Here is a 17,482-nt window from a genome sequence, read left to right on the forward strand (position 1 = left end):
CGCCACTGCGGCGCTTTACGGCAGGACATGACGGTGCGGGAAAGCGCGCCGCGTCCCCCCCCCCGCTTTGCGACAGAGCGAGCGCGGGAGTGAGGGCGGTGGGTGAGGAGAGCCCGACCGGGGGGACACCGAGGGGGGTCGGGGAGAGCCACGGGGGTGGTGATGGGGGCCTCATCTGCCCCGGCCTGAGGGTGGGCCTTGGCAGGGCAGGAGGGGGCAGGAGGGGGCCGGGGGCCCTGCCTGGGTTTCTGGTGGGGGGAGAAGCCTTCTGCAGCTCTGAGGGGGCAGCCGGGCAGAGGGTGCCCTGGGCCCTCCCGGGGTCGCCGGTTCAAGGCTGAGCAGGGACGTTCCCCCGTGGCAGGGACGTTCAGCAATCGCTCTCCGTCCCCAGCAGGATCCGGCCACAGGGCAAGGACGCAGCAGCATGCCCTGACCCCCCCGGGAGCTGTCGCCGTCTCTTGTAATGAACTTTCAAGCGAAGCTCTTCGCTAGCTGCAGGGTCAGGATGCTGCCCCCGCCCTGGCGTCTCTTCTCCCGGGCTGCGGAGGATATGGCACTGCAGAGGATCCGGAAAGTCCTGTGCGTGGCCGAGAAGAACGATGCTGCCCGAGGGATTGCAGATCTGCTCTCCAACAGCAGAATGCGACGGGTAGGAATGTGCCACATTTCCTTACCGCTTGCTGACAGGCATACAGGTCTGGCTTAGCTGTCTGGAGAGGGTTAGCTCACCAGGGCCACCGTGCAGTGCAGTCCTGTTCTCGGCTGTAGGCTGTGTCTCGTGTGGTAGCCCCGGCCTACTCTGCCCATTTGTCATAGGGCAGTTTGCATCAGCATGTGCGACACCTTGCACTGTTTTTCTCTCTGGCCACTTCTGACTGCATAAGGGTACAAGAATGGCTTTCTTTTGTGGACAAACACCGCTTCCCCCAAGGCGTTTGGGAGTCTTGGACCCCTTTTCCTTGTGACTTAACTGCTGTTGGAATTAAGCTCCCCAGCTGCGCTCCCTCTGCCCGGACTGCCTTCTCGGGGCACTAAGCTCCGCAGCGAGGGCTCCCTGTCTCTTTCCTAGCTTTGCAGTGTATGCAAAAGGCTTCAGGAAGGGAAACCATCTGTTAGCATGTATTTCCCAGTCAAAAAGCGACGCTTCTGCAGCATCAGCAAGTGTCGGGGGTTTACTGAAGTTCACATAATAAAGCAAAGATGGTCTGCGGTTTGGAGAAGAGGAGTTCAAAGATCTCTCCTCTCTGCTGCTTTGTTTTGTGACCTTTAATGGTTTGCATAATTACTTGGTATTTCCAAGCTAAGGAACTAGAATGTTCTTCTAGAGCAGAATTACATTTGAATGAAAGGGGTTATTGAGAACCTGAGCACTGACAGTCCCAATCAAGGAAGATATTGTCCTTCTGTAGAAAAAGCAGCAAATACCCAATCTAGAAACTTCTATGAGTCTCAGTTGGGTGGAGGGCAGTCTTGGTGACCCGCAACTGACACACTAATTGTCGTTTGGAGCGGGACAGTTGTTTGTCAGGAATATAATTAGCCAGCCCCATTAAACAAATCTGTTCTTCACTGTTGTCACTGTCCATGAGGAGATAACCCTGGCATCCCCTTCAGTTTAAAATCCTCTTACGTTTGAAAGCACCATTTCAGCATCTTCATAAATGATACAGACAATTTCCATTCACCCCACCTTGCCTTTGTGTTTTGGCTACAGTACCTGGTTTTCACTTGCCCCGTGCTTCTCTGTGCTTTGCCATAACAGCGTGTATAAAGCGAGGTGGAACGCGTTGGGTTTCCGTTAGGAGCCAGAAACTCAGCAACTTTCCTTTTCCTTCTAGCGAGAAGGGTTTTCCAAGTTCAACAAGATCTATGAATACGACTACCAGATGTTTGGCCAGGTAGAGTTTTCTTTCATTCTACTGCTGGATCGGAGAAGTGCAAAATACTAATTACTAAAAGCCATTGGTCAGAAGTTACAAAACACACATCCAGTGACAGGGATGTTTTGTCCAAAGACGAGGAAAAGTCAGATGTTCTTTTTTTGGCTCAACCACTGACCTTTTTTGTTGCTTTAAGTCTTTCAACTTTCTGGGTTTGTATCAGCCAAAAATATGTTGCTATTTAGAATTGTGAGCTTCCTACAAAAATTGAGGATAAGGCCATAGATTTAGCTGTCAGTAAGAGAAGAGCTTGTTATGATATATTAGCAGGAGAGAGGTGTCACTGGTTGTGTAAATGGAGAACTGCATCAAGATCGTGGGGTTCTGGGTAGTTTTTAGAAAACGATGGGCGCTAATTAACCTTGCCCTGTCTCTTGCAGAACGTTACTATGGTGATGACGTCCGTGTCAGGACACTTACTGGCTCACGATTTTAAGCTGCCGTTTCGCAAATGGTTAGTACTTAATACCCCCTGGCAGGAAGGGGGGCTGTCATCTTCTGCTTTCAAGCCTGAGCTGAGTGGGAGTAGGGAGGGACTCTGACACCGCATTTTTCGAGGAGCCACGCAGAGCAGGGCGATGAGCACCGAATTTTATATAGAATAGCTAAAGTATTGTTTCAAATTACTGTCTTCAGAGCTCTAAAAATCCCCAAAGTCATAATATTGATTAAAATACATTAAGGCAGACCCAAGGAATTAAACTGATTTCAGAACTTGATTGATGCTTTTGTGTTCTTTGTTCAGTTAGGATTTGTCCTGGGAAGTGAGGCGCTTTCTCTGTCTTCCCTTTCCTGTGTTCTCTGTACTTGAAATAAGAGAAGTTGCTTGTTTAGGGCTGCCTTCCAGATCTGTTGTTTTCTCTGGTTGCTTTTTGGTTCTATTGCTTTTAAGCGTAACTCGGTATTTCGTGTGAATGCTTAAGTTGTCTAAGACGAGGCCCGTAATAAAATATATTATTAATTCCAGTATTTGAACAGCGCTTCCTCACAAGACGACACCAGTTAGTGTCTCACAACATATTTTTTAGTTTTTGTTACGCACACTGTTTATCCTCTGTTTACCAGGCATAGCTGCAACCCTCTAGCTCTTTTTGATGCTGAAATTGAGAAGTATTGCCCTGAAAATTACATGGATATCAAGGTAAGTTGTTTTTAAGAGTTTCCCTGAAACTGTTAAGTTCAGAGGTTAGTTCTACAAATATTGTCTCAGACAGAAGGAAGATTGTACCCTCGTCCTCAACATCTAAATTATGGAGTTTAGCAAATTCCTCCTGCATTTCCTAGAACTATATATGCTGTTCATTTGTAACACTGAAAGTCTCCTGCTCTTGTACAATTAGTGCAGTAAAGGAACAACTAGTTTGCTAAAAGTAGAAATGTTTTTTCCAATAAGGTAGAGTTGGTAACTGTGTCTCAATTTTACAAAAAAAAAAATAAAAAATGGCATTTTCAGAAAACAGATTGTGGTACAATCCAATCCAAGCCACGCTTTTTAACAGAGTTAGATGTAAATAAATGACTCAATTCTTTTGAAAGCTGCCTAATCTCATGAGAGACACAATTACAAAATGTTACTGCAACAATCTGTCTCTATGGATACGTGTTGCATTTCATGTTCAGTTAGTGAGTCATTCTAAAATTAAATGACAAAGCAAGTGGCCTGGTTATGTCTCAGTCTGTTGTTTTCTTATCTTAGAGAACCCTTGAACGAGAAGTCCAGCAGTGCCAAGCTCTGGTAATCTGGACTGACTGTGATCGAGAAGGAGAGAACATTGGCTTTGAGATAATTCACGTTTGCAAAGCTGGTGCGTAAAGCATCTTCTTCATCAAACTGAGTTCCATTAAAGTGCTGGTTTAACAGGTAACGCTGCTCGGAGATCTCGTAACAGAGGCGTATTCTCAGTCTTACTGTGTCCAGGTTTAATAGGTTGACTGTAATTCTGATAAATATGTGGCTCTGATAGACCATAAATATATTCACCTATTGGAAAGCTATAGAAGAGGTTGACAGCATACTCTGTCAAAGATAACTGTTTATTAGTTGCTCCTTTCCATTGGTGTTTGAGTCGCTCTCTGATATTATTTTTTTTGTGTGTGTGTTTGACAGTAAAGCCAAACCTCCAGGTTTTCCGAGCCCGTTTTTCAGAGATTACGCTTCATGCTGTCAGAACAGCCTGCGAGAACCTCACCCAACCAGATCAAAAAACGAGTGATGCAGTTGACGTCAGGCAGGAGCTGGACCTCAGGATTGGTACGTAAACGCCCACTGGAGATGAGCACAGGCTGCCAGGCCTGAGCTGCTGCATGCACCTCTACTAAAGGGAAGTGAACAAGAAGTAGGCAGGGGACAGCTTTGTTATCAGTGTATAGCTTATTGTCTGTAAATACTTGAACTCCTCAGACTGCTGTACCAAGAAGATAGCTGGCCATCAGGCTCTTCGTCGCTTCTTGTCTAACCGTGTTGAATGCACATTGTTAAAGCCCAGCAAGGGGTGCTTAGAAGTCATCTGTTACTGTATCCTCAACACAAGACAGAAATGCCCTCTATAGTGTTTTAAATCTGATTTTTAGGTCAGATGCAACTAAATCACATCTCATGTTTTACTAGAAACATGCTCTTTGAAGCAAATGTTAGGTTTATAGCTCACTTAGCACTGACAGGCTTCTGCAGCTGACTATTAAACTTAGTCTAAGTATTAATTTTACTCTATGAAAAAGAACCATCTGAAGTGCTGTGATTATTCTTCAGTGTTGTTGTATCAGTTCTGGTGTCCATTTTGTTTTCTCAGGTGCTGCCTTTACCAGATTCCAGACACTGAGGCTCCGGAAGATCTTCCCTGATATTTTAGCAGATCAGCTGATCAGCTATGGTAGCTGCCAGTTCCCAACGCTGGGGTTTGTAGTGGAACGCTTTAAAGCCATCCAGGCCTTTGTTCCTGAAGCCTTCTATAAAATAAAAGGTATGCTTGAGGAAAGTGAGTCCTGGGCTCCATCTTAAAGGGCTTGACTTGTATAGAAAGGAAAGACTGCAGGGCAACAAACAATGCTGGAGAGGTGATTTCCTCTTCTTTTGCTGTGACCACTAAGCAGAACCGAAAGGCTTCCCAATAGCGTGGCCCCACTGCCTCTGCTCTATTTCCATTGTATTACTACTATATCACTCAGATCTGTTGTTCAACGCAGTGACACATGATCATGAAGACGGCAGTGTGGTCTTCAACTGGAAGAGGAACCGGCTCTTCAATCACACAGCATGCCTGGTCCTTTACCAGATGTGTATGGAGGTAGGAAAGCTTTTAAATAATTGTATGATCCCATATCAGCCAAACAGTTCCTGCATCCGTCTCACTCAAGACCTTTAAAGAACGGTTTATATAAACTCTTAAAGGAGATTTTGTGTGTTGCTTACTCTGTGTTTAGGATCCGGTAGCAACTGTTGTTGAGGTTGGGAGCAAGCCAAAAAGCAAATGGAGGCCCGTGCCCCTGGACACTGTGGTACGTTTGAACTACACTGAAAGGACTTAGCTGAAAGAGGCTGTTTATAAAATTATTTATAAAAATGTATTATATGTATTTATAAAAACAGATATTTTACTCACCACTCTGAATTATGCACAAATACATTTTTTTTTTCTGGCCCCTCCCAACGCAGGAACTTGAGAAGTTGGCTTCCCGCAAACTGAAAATAAACGCAAAGGAAACCATGAGAATAGCAGAAAAACTCTATACTCAAGGGTAAGAAAGCGAAACTTGGCATGGTAAACTTAATTATTTCAAAAGTAAATGGCCTTTAGTCCAAAATGGGAAGCATCTTGGAGCACCTCTTAAAGTGCTCTTCTGTCTTTCTTCTTAAGGTTCATTAGCTACCCCCGAACTGAGACCAACATTTTCCCCAAGGAGCTGAACCTCTCTGCCTTAGTGCAACAGCAAACACAGGACCCAAACTGGGGGGCATTTGCACAGAGGATTTTGGATCAGGGTGGGCCAACCCCTCGGAACGGAACCAAATCAGATCAGGCTCACCCTCCCATTCACCCCACAAAATACACTGCCAACCTGCCGGTGAGTTTAACTAAGGCAGAGAGAACTGGATGGTTTGTATTGCTTGATAAATAAAGGTAGAAGTCTTAGTAATATGGTCATTAGCACAGTATTGTCACCTGAGATCTCACTAAAATTTCTTGACATCTCCTTGATGCTGGAGGAGACTCTGATCCTCTTTTTCTGTTTTAATATCAGGGCAATGAGCAGAGACTATACGAATTCATCGTGCGCCATTTTTTGGCTTGCTGCTCTCAAGATGCCAAGGGACAGGAAACAACTGTGGAGATTGACATTGCTAATGAGCGATTCATTGCTCAAGGACTAATGATCCTGGCCCGAAATTATCTGGAAGTCTATCCCTATGAGAAGTGGAGCGATAAGGTAATACCCTTGAGTAACGTTGATGGGAGATGGCTAAGATACCTGGAGTTTAAAAATCACACCTCACTGCCAACTTCAGACCCCTCTACAGACAATTTCTGGCCCACTGGCTGTTTCACTCAGAGCCATCTCTGCTGAAAACCTGTGCAGCTTTATTGTGCCAGCTTTGGATAGATTCTTCCCCTTCTGACCCCACAGCAGAGAGCGTACAGGGCTGTGGAGTTGATTTTACTCACCCAGAGGAGCTGCAGTTGTTGTTCAGTGGTCTCTCTGGCAGCTCATTACTGTCTAATCCTGAGGACCCTGAGACTGGATCTCCTCCAGAACAGGGTGCTGGCTCTGTTACTGCACTGGCCTGCTGTTAGCGTGACATTTTGTCGTCAGTGAATGGACCAGAAGGCAGTTTCAAAGAGATTCTCCTTCCCTTCAGGTTATCCCACTGTATCAGAAAGGGTCTCGCTTTCAGCCCACTACAGTGGAGATGGTGGATGGGGAAACCAGCCCTCCATTGCTCCTCACAGAAGCGGATCTGATTGCTCTCATGGAGAAACATGGCATTGGTCAGTATTGGCAGCGTGGCCTTTCGCTCTTGGGAGAGCTTTGTTCATAAGTGTCTTCTCAACTTGTCTAACACCGGTTCTGTCCCACCCTTAGAGTAGGGAATTCTCTAAATGTCAACTTCAGGTAAGGAATCATTTAAACGTACAGAACAAAGGAACAGTAGAGACCTGCAGGCCAAGTCCAAAGATCCTAAGGAGCCTGCAGAGTGCCTCCAGTACCCAGGGAGAGGTGTGATTTAGGGTCCAGGGTGTGCCTGCCAGCACACTGTTGGCCTCAGTGCCAGTGGGACGTGAGGACAGTGTTGCCCCTGACCATAAGTTGTCTCCCTGTCCCTTTAGCACCTTGCACTCTGCAACAGGTACAGGGGAAATCACTTCTTGGCACCTAATTCGACTAACAGCCTCTCTGCTTTCAGGGACTGATGCCACTCACGCTGAGCACATTGAGACAATTAAGACGCGGATGTACGTGGGCCTTACCGCAGATCAGCGGTTCCTCCCAGGCCACCTGGGCATGGGGCTGGTTGAAGGTAAGGGCAGTCAGTACCTGTTAGGAAGATGGCAAGTTTCTTACTTGCTCCTTCCTTTCACTTACCATGTGGCGTGTTCCTCAGGCTATGATTCCATGGGCTACGAGATGTCCAAGCCTGACCTTCGAGCTGAGCTGGAAGCTGATCTGAAACTGATCTGTGAAGGGAAGAAAGACAAAGCTGCAGTGTTGCAGCAGCAGGTCCAAAAGTACAAGCAAGTCTTCATCGAAGCTGTGGCCAGAGCCAACAAGTGAGTCCTGTCTTTGCCCTCTTCTGTATGCTTTGCTGTTCTGGGAGGTGCTTTTCATTTGGGGCTCAGCCTGGAGTGGGATCCTGTCACACTCTCCCTGGAGCGCTGCCCAGGGTGTGTAGGCATTTGCATGGGAAAGGATGACTCGCAGCCTGGCACACTGTCATGAGTTGGTACCAACGAACTGCTCATCTTGGTTTAAGCCCTAAAGATTAAATTCAGAGCTGGCTGAAGGAGACAGCAACGTGCACTGACCTCTTTCATGTTGTCCCCACACGTAGCCTGTTGCAGAGGCATGGTCCTGAATCAACATCCTCATGGAGAAGCTCAGAGGGGCTGTGTGGAGGGCAGCAGGCACTAATTCACTGCAGTGCCTGATTGCTCTTTGCAGAAGAGACACACAGGATGCTCTGCTTGTTTCTTCATAGGTTGGACCAGGCCTTGGCTCAGTATTTTGGAGAAGCTGCAGAAATTGCAGAGCAAGAGGAGGTCTACCCGGCAATGCCCGTTTCTGTTCGGAAGTGTCCACAGTGCAACAACGACATGGTCCTGAAGACCAAGAAGAACGGCGGGTTGGTGATCTTCCCTGTTGTAGAAAGTAGCCTTCTCTGTTGGTTTGTGTTTTTCTAGGTGTTGTTCGTTTACCTCCCCTCTGCAGCAAGCATGAAAACTTGGGCTGCAGCTAGCTAACTCCACCAGCTACATAAGCTGTGTGGACTCAGCTGAACCTCTCTCTCAAGTACGTATTTGCCCTTAAAAATTGTTGGTTTGACAATTTTTGGCGCCTGAGAAGATGGGAGAACAGATCACTGACTGTCTTGACTTTGCCTCTTCCTCATCCAGTGCCTTTGTCCCGTGACAGGTTCTACCTCAGCTGCACGGGCTATCCGGCTTGTAAAGCTGCAGTCTGGTTTCCTGATTTCGTGCTGGACGTGGCCAGGGACGAGAGCATCTGCGCTGTGTGTGAACCGCATCCAGTTCACAGGTAGGTCATACCATTTATCCCCTGGGGAAATGCAGCTCCTGGGCTGGGCAACCATTTTCCATTCCAGTCTTGGAAAGCTGGAGCAGCGCTCTCATGGCTTGGGGATGGAAAGAGGAGGGATTGGGGAAAACAGTATATAGCAGAATTTAAAAAAAAAAAACAAACAACATAAAAATTCAAGTCCAAATTGAGATCTGTTGATGAGAAGTTGTATTAACTGGGAGACTTATTCTTCCTTTTCTTTTAGACTGAAGTTTAAGTTCAAGAGAGGCAGTATTCCACCCGTGATGCCCCTGGAGTTTGTTGGCTGCATCGGAGGCTGTGATGAGATGCTAAAAGAGCTCTTGGACCTCAAGTATTTACACAGGTCATCCCAACCCGCCTCGTCAGCCAGCCAGCAAGCTAATCCCTTGCAGGCCAACAACTCCTTTAACAGAGCTAGTGGTGAAAGCAGGCACGTGAGGGGGACCACAAACCCAGCGCCAGGACATCTACTCTCCCGGAGCTCAATGAGAGCACCCAGGCCTGCTCCTTCAGCTGCTCCAGATGACGGGAACAACGCAGTGGTGTGCAACTGCGGGAACGAAGCCCTGCTGTTAACTGTGCGCAAAGAAGGGCCCAATCAAGGCAGGCAGTTTTACAAATGCAGCGCCAGCACCTGCAACTTCTTTCTCTGGGCCGATCAGCAGTCAGAGGACAGAAGCAACGTGGCTCCGCGGGGCTCTGCCCTGCCCCAGCCCTTTGCAGGAAGGGGCCCAGCAGGATTTCAGCGGCCAGGAGGAGGGAGAGGCCCAGAGCTCTTTGGAAGCAACAGCTCCGATGCAGGAGGCGGCACAGTCTGCAATTGCGACCAGCCAGCCGTCACGCGCACTGTCCAAAAAGACGGGCCCAACAAAGGGCGGCAGTTCCACACCTGCTCTAAACCCCGCGAGCAGCAGTGCGGCTTCTTCCAGTGGGCAGATGAAAACGTGGCACCAGGTAAGGCTGGGCTTGGGGTGAGACGCAAAGGTTGGAGGCTCTTCTTGAAGCTAAACTGAACACACCTCTCACAGATGCGTAATGCTACCACAGTGTGACAGCTCTCGTAGCAACTCATATGTTGAACTTCAGGTTTGTCTTTTGAACATCTGTCAGCAGCATTACAGCACTTCAAATGTTGCCCGTAACAACCGAGTCCGGCTTACCTTTCCAAGTGCTAGCAGCATATGTCCTCAGAGCACACATCTGCTGAGCTCTGGGCAGGATGCTTTGCTTCTGCATGCAGTAAGCTCGAGCGTCTGTCCGTCCATCCGTGACTCGTTGGATAAAGCCCAGCATTCCTGCCAACAGTCTGCTTGGGAATTTTTCTTCCCAAATTATGGTGCTCAGCTTTGTGAGAGCTGTAATCAATTTGGTGCATAGTTGAAGCGGTGGCACTGCTTTTGGAGATCTTTAACCCCATTCCGTCATGCCAGGGAAACCATGCTGCTCCCTCTGCCCTAGTTTAGGAATGCAATAAAAGGCCACGTCTTTCTGAAGCTTTGATCAGAGCTGAGAAACTGAGTGTGGCTGCTCTGGAAGGATGCTGAAAACAAGTATCCACAAAAAACTTAATAACAAAATAAGGATGCGAAAGAAAGAGCACTGACACAAAGGGACAGTGAGCGAAGTACAGAGGTGGAGATTTGGTCTGAGAGAGATCTTCAACGTTGGCCTCCTCCTCCTTAGACATGTGGGCCTAAAGGGGTAGAATCAAGCTTTCAAAACTACTTAAAACCCAGTTTTTCTCTGGCATGTTTTGTTGTTTCTGCTTCAGCTGTAGACCAGAGCATGCAGCCAGGCAGATCAGTTTCCCCTGTTCTGTTCCCACATTTCTCTAATGCTGCAAGACAAACGGTTAACAACTGTTTAGAGAGATCTAAAGCAAGTGTAGTTTTGGGAATAATCTGAGCGCCTGGGATAGTAAAATCCTTGATTGGACGTTTTGAACTTCTGTTTCTCACCTACTTGTATTTTTGAAGGTACTTAAATGCATTCCCTTTCTCTCTAGGGCCTTCTGGAGATGTCTCTTTAAACCACTTTGGCAGCAGTGGATACTCAAGAGGAGTGGGAAGCAAAGTCAAGAGACCAAGCGGTCTCTCCTCAGAAGCCACTGCCAAGAAACCACGGACCTGTAGCATTTGCCACCAGCCTGGCCACACTAGGAAAACCTGCCCTCAAAACCACTGAGCCTGGAGGGACATCTGGAGAGCCTGAAAGGTCCAGGGTTGTGAGCTGCTACGGGAGCAACTACTGCTGAAAGGAACTGGAGTCTAGAAAAAGCCTATTGAGTGCTTTCTGGAAGGGCTGGTTGCAGGCCGCTCCTGCCCAAGGGATACCATCCTCCCACACGCGTTACATGCCTGAGCAGCAAGGGTTCAAAGCAGCTTTGAAAGGTACCTCTGCTGCTCTTTCCAGCTGCTCTTCTGCTGAGCAGATTGGGATAGTCTTAAACATTTCAAGAAGGCATTTGGAAACTGAATCCGCAGAGAAAACAGCACTGGATCTAGTCCACCTGCAGCTCCCGCCACGGTGGTAGTTGTACGTAGCCTTTCTATGCAAGGAGGAGCACCAGGACAGACACCAGGGCTGCTTAGTGCTTCTCAGTCCCTGGCTTTCCACAGTGTGGAATTTTATTTTAAGTTCCCTTCCAAGTTGACGGTACCTGAGCAACTTTCCCCTTTCTTTTTTGTCACAGTGCCATACCCCTTACCAGGGGTTGTCCCTGCCAGTGAAGGAGGGCCAGGTGCAGAGAAGCTGGGTCTGGTGCTTGCCCTAAAAGGGAAGCTCAGCTGCAGGTGCTCAGGAAAAGCCTTCATTTTACATAGTTCCCGAATTTGAAACTGAGTTGTTCTTCAAACCTGGAGAGATGCCTCTGTGATGCTGCTAGCTAATGGAAGTTATTTTTATCAAACTAATAAGTTTCTTATTAAAATATTATTTAATTTTTAAAAGTTTGATGCAGTGACACCTTAACTCCGCCTTACTGTTTCTTCCTACTAAAAACAGTTACGCTGTTACTTTTAAAGCATCCACCCAAATCTTTCTCTTTCCACTCACTCATTGGAACAACACAGGAGCTTTCTTGGCAGAAACTCCCTCCAGTTATTTAGAAACGAGCTGCTGCAGAGGGGCAGGGAAAGTGGGTTTATCTCACCAGCTGCATCTGCTGTGGTGTTGCTACCCAGGGACAGACAGACGGACAGACGGCTGGCTGAACTGAAGGGAGGTTGTTTTCCTGCACTTAGTTTAGATTGAACTCTCCGGGAAGCCAGGCTTCCTCCTCCCTCTCTGTTGGGGCTTCCTCTGTACATCAAAACAAGTAGATCCACAAGACACCGGTGTCCTCTTCTGCCGGAGGACAGCATTCCGGTTTTCCCCCCAGGGCCCCCGATGCTGCTCATGACCCTGCTCCTTTGGGACACAGAGCGGTTCCCTGGGGTCAGCACTGAGGTGACACGCAGCACACGGAGCAGCCAGGGTGGGCAGGAGGCTGAAGCGCTTTCTACAGTCTAGCTCAAAGCAGAGGAGATCACAGCAGCACAGCTTCGCTTTAAGGTCTGCACGAGAGAGATCCTTTAACCTCAGCCGTCCATTGCTAGTGAGCCTAAATCTATGGAATAAGGTCAGGAGAACTCGGGTTCCATTTCCCTGTACCCCTCACTCCCACGATTAACAGCTGTGGCCTAAAAATACTGACCTGCCGGCTAAAATAACAGGATTACGAGGCTTTGTAACGCAACCACTGATCTGGCAAAAGCACGGCAGAAGCCCAGGCAGCAGCCTCTGAACGGGCAACGGCAGCAGAAAGCATCGGTGTAGCACCGAGGCAGCAGGTTAAGCGTTGCTGGTGGCATCAGCCGTTACCAGCTTTACTGGTCTAACCCTGCCCAGCGTTCAGGCAGCTGAGCCGTTAGAGCCAGCGGGTAAATGGCAGAGCTCAGCATCGGGATGGCTCACATACCGCAGCCAGGCACTCCGCAGGCACAGGGGTTTGGAAGAGGAGGAGAAGGACCTTGCAGGACAGGGTCTGACCACCGCCAAGGCTCTCCTCGCAGGCGGGGAGGCCCTGGGCAGTCCTCTGGCACGCCACCGCAGCTGGAGGATCGATTCAGCCCTTACCACCAGAAAGGAGACAAAACAGAGCTGACACACGAGAACCAGTATACACAGGGAAGGTTTATTCTCATCGCTGACACCCGAGAAGTGGGTTGGAGGGACAAACTAAGTAATCTTCAGACTGGGAGGAAAAGCACAGGTTGTTGGGTTTTTTTTCCCCTCCCATAAACAAGATGATAGCTGTAAACAAAACTAAACCACAACAGCTGCTCACATTGAAGTCCGCAGGATTTCTCCATCTCCACCAGTGTGCAAAAAACATCTCCTCCCATTAAATATAAGAATATATTGCTTCGCTCTGGGACTACAGCCAGAACCAAAGCCTACTAGCAGCCACTCAAAGGAAAAACAAAACAAAACACCCAAACAAAACATATCTTCTTAATAAAAAGCATAAACCACTTCAGTTCCTGCAAGCGCTCTGCTCAGAGCGTCATCCCTGTCCTACTTTCCTGCCCCGTACCACGCAGCTCCGGGGGAACGGGACCTCAAGACAGCAGCAATACATGTGTGAGAAGGTCACTGGACAGACTGGAAGGGGATGCACAGCCCTGCTGCAGCCTCCACCAAGGGACCGATACCAGGAGCCTCTTGGGAGTCAGCAGCTCTCTTCCTGCCACTGCCTTTTTCAGGACATCTTCCAGCAAAACACCGCATGGGACAAGGGCCACGAAGCCCCGGCACCGTGCTGGAAGCGCGCCCCTTCCTCGGGGCAGAGCCGATACTGGCAGAAGGAAGAGGCAGGGCTGAGCTTGCCCCTTTTGGCAGCTGAAAAGGTTTCCAAAGAATAAACCCAACGCCCTGCTCGCTACGGCTGTACCTTCAAGTGCCCAGACAACCACCCAGGTCATCGCTCGGGCAATATCCTGCAGACGGATGAGGCTCACACCCTGTCCCAAAAGCTGGCGGAGGGCATGGCACAGTAAGACCAAGTGTCCAAGGGGACACTGCACCCCGTGGGGTCTGCAGGACACAGCAGCAGCGAGGAATCGCTCCCCTCCAGCTGGTCTCGGAGCGTGAGGGGAGGCCGAGAGCTGCGACAGCAGGCTGGGACAGGCAGAGGACACTGGGAACCGGAGACCAAACATGCTTCACGTCAGCTCCCAGCGGACAGGACTCACCTGTGGGTACTTGAGGTGCGGGCTGCACTCGTCCTGGGTTCGGCAGAGCCCCCCCAGCCAAAGGCTCCTTACGCCAACACCCACCTCTGCTCAGGCACCTTTTATTCAGACAGGAAATTATTTTTTTTTTTTCTCATAAAGTGCAAGAACTTTGCCTCTTACCGACTAGTCAACTAGAAGCATCGCAACCCTCACAGCGGGGAGCAGCAGATGGGTGAGGAACACCCTATGTTCAGGAGTTCCCGACACACCGATCATTTCTCCTCCAGCAGGAGCTCCGGCTCAGATATGGCCCTGTAGAGCATGAAGCCCATCTCATCGATTTCATCCTCCAACAGCTCGCAGAAAAGGTTGATTTTGTGGTTGAAATAGCAAGGCAGGACCCCTTTCTCCAGGTAGCCTACCAGCTCCTCAAGCACCTGCTGGAACCTGTCAGCAAGGCTTTCTTCTGCCCAGTCTGAACTGGTGGCACTGAGGTGAAGGACAACGTGGGTCAAGGGGCTGCCGCTCAGTTTGTGCAGGGTGGGATGGCTCTTGCAGACGCCGTTCAGGATGCAGAGGCAGTGCTGCCGAGCCCCGGAGTCACCAGCATCCAGCTCCTTCACCTTCGAGACCTCTGCCCTGTAAAAGCTCTCAAGCCAGAGGTTTTCCACCAGTCCTTCAGGAGGAGCAGCCAGAAGAACCTTGTCCTCCAGTTCCACCACCGGGAAGAGGGTGATGCTCAGCTCAACCTGATCATGTTTGACTTCCAGCTTCAGCTCCTGGGAGGCAACGACTGGGTGGATGACGGTCCCCAGCAGGCTGCCTATGGCAGGCCAGTTGATGGAGGCCACCAGCATCTTGTGGAGGGTCTCGTTGAGCGCGTTGGAGGAGAGGTACCGACCCACAATGAACCTGTCCCAGGGGCTACACCCACGAGGGAAATACTCCAGATCGGTCCTCTTGATCATCCAGTACTGGGGGTTCCTCACCACAGTGTCCTCTCCTGGGATGAGGCTCCAGAGCGTGGCATCAAGGACCACCGGCAGCATGAGGTGGATGTGGTCGGCTGTGAGAGACTCAAGGCCATCGAGCAGGGGACCGCTGAGGAAGAGGCTGCCGAAGGGCAGCTCCGGGCACTTGTTCCGTAGGAAGTTCTGCAGTTGGGTGCAGATGCTCCTGGCCAGCTGCAGGGCGAGGGACACTTGCGCCTTGGGCACGGCCAGCTGGCTGCTGTAGTGGGAGAGGAGCTTCTCCTGCAGCGTGAGACAGCGCAGAGGGCTGGATTCGACCCGAGGGGTCTCTGGAGGAGCAGAGCAGACCCTGGGCTCTGTGAGAAGGGGATGGGACAGAGGGAAGGGAGAAGTCACAGCTCTGAGCAGACAGTCTGCAACCTACAGCAGCAGCTTCTCCTGCCGCAGCCGAGGGTGAGGCGTGAGCTGGGTGCCCAGCTCTCAGCCCACATCTCTGATGTGAGGCTGACCTTGCCAAGAGGGCCACCACAGAGTCCTCCGATGTTAACAGCGCTTCTCAGCCAAGGCAGAGCCCAAACTAACCCCAAAACCCGTCAGCGCCCGGCCTCACCCCCCAGCTAGGGATGGGTAAAACCAGGCTACGCACCAGCAGCCGGGCAAGGGACTCGCTGCCAGGGTCCCTACGAGTCTTGGCCCCACTGAGGCTCCTCAGGCAGATCCAGCCTGCCCCGATGCCGAGTCCTACAAACGATCCCACTCTGTGTCCCGTATCTCAGGACCTGCCCTGCACGGAGCTGGGCTGCTTTCACCCTTGGAAAAATGCCGTATTTGTAGGCAGCTGGACAAGGCAGCCTTTGTCTGTGGCAGCTCCAGAGCGTACCTTCCTCTAGGCAGAGCTGACCCAGAAAACGAGCGCAGCAGCCACCGCTCCGCAGGAAACAAAGCCCCAGCAGCCTCCACCATGCCGTGGTGGCCAAGGCACCCAGGATGTTATCAGAGGTGCCATTACCGCAGGCATTGCCTAAAAAGGGGCCGCGGCTTGGGAGCCTCCCAGGAGGGAGGGCACCATCGGGTCGGCTTTCCGGACACCGAGCTAAAAATAACATGGAACTCCCAGACCGCAGGGAGCAGCAGCACAGCCGGCCCCAAGCACGCCAAGGTGATCTTCCCAGTCATGGTGGGAGCTGGCATACACACCACTAGTCTCACCTGGCACCAGTGGCCGAGACGGAGAGAGCAGAGGCTCGCTGAGGTCTTCCCTTCTCTGCTTCTTGGGGGGTTTTGGCATCGCCTTGATCAAGGCCAAGTCCTGCCAGCTCTCCTCCAGGGTCTTCTGCTCGGCTTTGGGATCGCCTTCGTCGCGAGGGCTGGTGGCTCGGTCGATCAGCTGGAGGGGAGGAAAACCCACGTGGATGCGTTATTATCTCCGTACCGTTTCCCTGTGGTCACACCCCAAGCTAAGGGGGACGGCAGCCCCGCTGGTACACGCACGGGGAGACACGGCCCCACGCGGGGCTTCTACTAACAAAAATATACAGTTTAGGGGGCCACAAAGGCACACATTTTCTTCCTACAGACTTTAAGCGGAAAAAAAAAAAAGTCAGGTGGCCAAATGTGAATTAAGCCCAAGGTGCCTTTCTGGATGGGACACCGTACCCCAAACGCGTGCTGTTCCAGGCAAACAGTGTGGGGGGCTGCGTGTGCCCCCGCAGGGTGGGAGCGGGCAACCCCACACCGGCAGCGGTTCTGCCGGACTGGAGGGAGCAGCTCCGCAGCTCAGGAGCAGCCAACGGGGTCCGTGGCTCATCCTTCACCCCGACACGGTGGCCGGCCGCTGCCGTCCTCCGAGCCCCGACGGCGGCCGCCCCAGCCTTACCCGCTTGACGGCCAGCGTAGCGATGGCGAGCACGGCCGCGCCGGTGACTCCCAGCACCAGCCTGGCGTTGGCCAACAGCAGGTCGAGGACGCTGCCCAGCCCGCCGTCCTCCTGCCGCTTGCCCCGCTGCCGCCCGAACTCGGCCATGGTCGCCCTGTGGAAGGAGAGGAGCAGCGGGGTGTCACCCTGGACGGGCGACCCACCGCCCCGGAGGGCGCGGAGCCCGCAGGGTGGCAGTTTTTTGGGGAAAGGGTGGTGGGGGGGTGTCCTGCAGCGCCCACCCCGCCGCTCCCCTCCGCCTCCGGGTCAAAGGCTCCCGCCGCTGCCGGGACGCCTGGGTGCGGCGGAGCAAGGGTCACCCTGGAGAAGGGTCACCCGCCCGGCCCTGCCGCAGCCACCGCCGCTTCGGGGGGACCCGGCGGCACTGGAGGCGGGGTACCGCGGCCCGCGCCCCCCCGGGGAGGGGACACCGGGACGGAGACCCTGGCGCTGCCAAGAGGGAGGAGGCGGCCGGGCCGCGGGCACAGCCAGGGGCCGCCTGCGAGCCCCGACCCGCTCAAGGGCAGGAGCGGAGCGGAGCGGAGCGGAGCGGGCCGGCCCCCCGGGACCGGGACCGGGACCGGGACCGGGACCGGGACCGGGACGGCCGCGCGCCCCGCAGCCCCCCCGCTCCCGGCGCGGCCCCAGCCAATGAGGGCGCGGCGC

General features: G+C 51.7%; 2 protein-coding genes across 6 annotated transcripts; one reads left to right on the forward strand and one right to left on the reverse strand.

The window, feature by feature from the left end:
* Positions 1–7: 7 nt before the first annotated feature.
* On the forward strand, positions 8–11,664 carry TOP3A (DNA topoisomerase III alpha). 5 transcript variants are annotated; one of them, XM_063344786.1, is made up of 20 exons: positions 8–98; positions 395–649; positions 1,839–1,898; positions 2,321–2,394; positions 3,006–3,081; positions 3,637–3,745; positions 4,048–4,191; positions 4,730–4,900; positions 5,124–5,224; positions 5,361–5,435; positions 5,593–5,675; positions 5,795–6,002; positions 6,180–6,365; positions 6,796–6,925; positions 7,342–7,455; positions 7,540–7,705; positions 8,134–8,277; positions 8,568–8,690; positions 8,938–9,668; positions 10,720–11,663. In XM_063344786.1, exons 2-20 carry the CDS (start codon positions 464–466, stop codon positions 10,896–10,898), a joined length of 3,060 nt encoding a protein of 1,019 aa, XP_063200856.1. In that variant the 5' UTR covers positions 8–98; positions 395–463; the 3' UTR covers positions 10,899–11,663. The 5 variants fall into 5 exon arrangements, with proteins under 5 accessions (XP_063200856.1, XP_063200857.1, XP_063200859.1 ...); XM_063344787.1 differs by having other exon boundaries at positions 29–98; positions 392–649; XM_063344789.1 differs by having other exon boundaries at positions 72–102; positions 392–649.
* A 1,203-nt stretch (positions 11,665–12,867) lies between these two features.
* Positions 12,868–17,427, reverse strand: MIEF2 (mitochondrial elongation factor 2). Its single transcript, XM_063344792.1, has 4 exons — positions 17,059–17,427; positions 16,778–16,931; positions 16,111–16,288; positions 12,868–15,257 (listed from the first exon to the last, which is right to left on the reverse strand). The coding sequence occupies exons 2-4, from the start codon at positions 16,922–16,924 to the stop codon at positions 14,203–14,205; spliced, it is 1,380 nt and encodes a 459-aa protein (XP_063200862.1). The 5' UTR covers positions 16,925–16,931; positions 17,059–17,427; the 3' UTR covers positions 12,868–14,202.
* Between the last annotated feature and the right edge of the window lie 55 nt (positions 17,428–17,482).

This window comes from Chroicocephalus ridibundus, chromosome 8 (assembly GCF_963924245.1).
Source record: "Chroicocephalus ridibundus chromosome 8, bChrRid1.1, whole genome shotgun sequence".
Lineage (NCBI taxonomy): Eukaryota > Metazoa > Chordata > Aves > Charadriiformes > Laridae > Chroicocephalus > Chroicocephalus ridibundus.

Coding starts and splice junctions, on each gene's coding strand:
- MIEF2 (XM_063344792.1), bottom strand. CDS start 16,924: ATGGCCGAGTTCGGGCGGCAGCGGGGCAAGCGGCAGGAGGACGGCGGG. Junction 16,289..16,777: donor CTACGCTGGCCGTCAAGCGG/GTAAGGCTGGGG, acceptor CCTCCCCTCCAG/CTGATCGACCGAGCCACCAG. Junction 15,258..16,110: donor GTCTCGGCCACTGGTGCCAG/GTGAGACTAGTG, acceptor CCCTTCTCACAG/AGCCCAGGGTCTGCTCTGCT.
- TOP3A (XM_063344786.1), top strand. CDS start 464: ATGAACTTTCAAGCGAAGCTCTTCGCTAGCTGCAGGGTCAGGATGCTG. Junction 1,899..2,320: donor ACTACCAGATGTTTGGCCAG/GTAGAGTTTTCT, acceptor TGTCTCTTGCAG/AACGTTACTATGGTGATGAC. Junction 8,691..8,937: donor GAACCGCATCCAGTTCACAG/GTAGGTCATACC, acceptor CTTTTCTTTTAG/ACTGAAGTTTAAGTTCAAGA.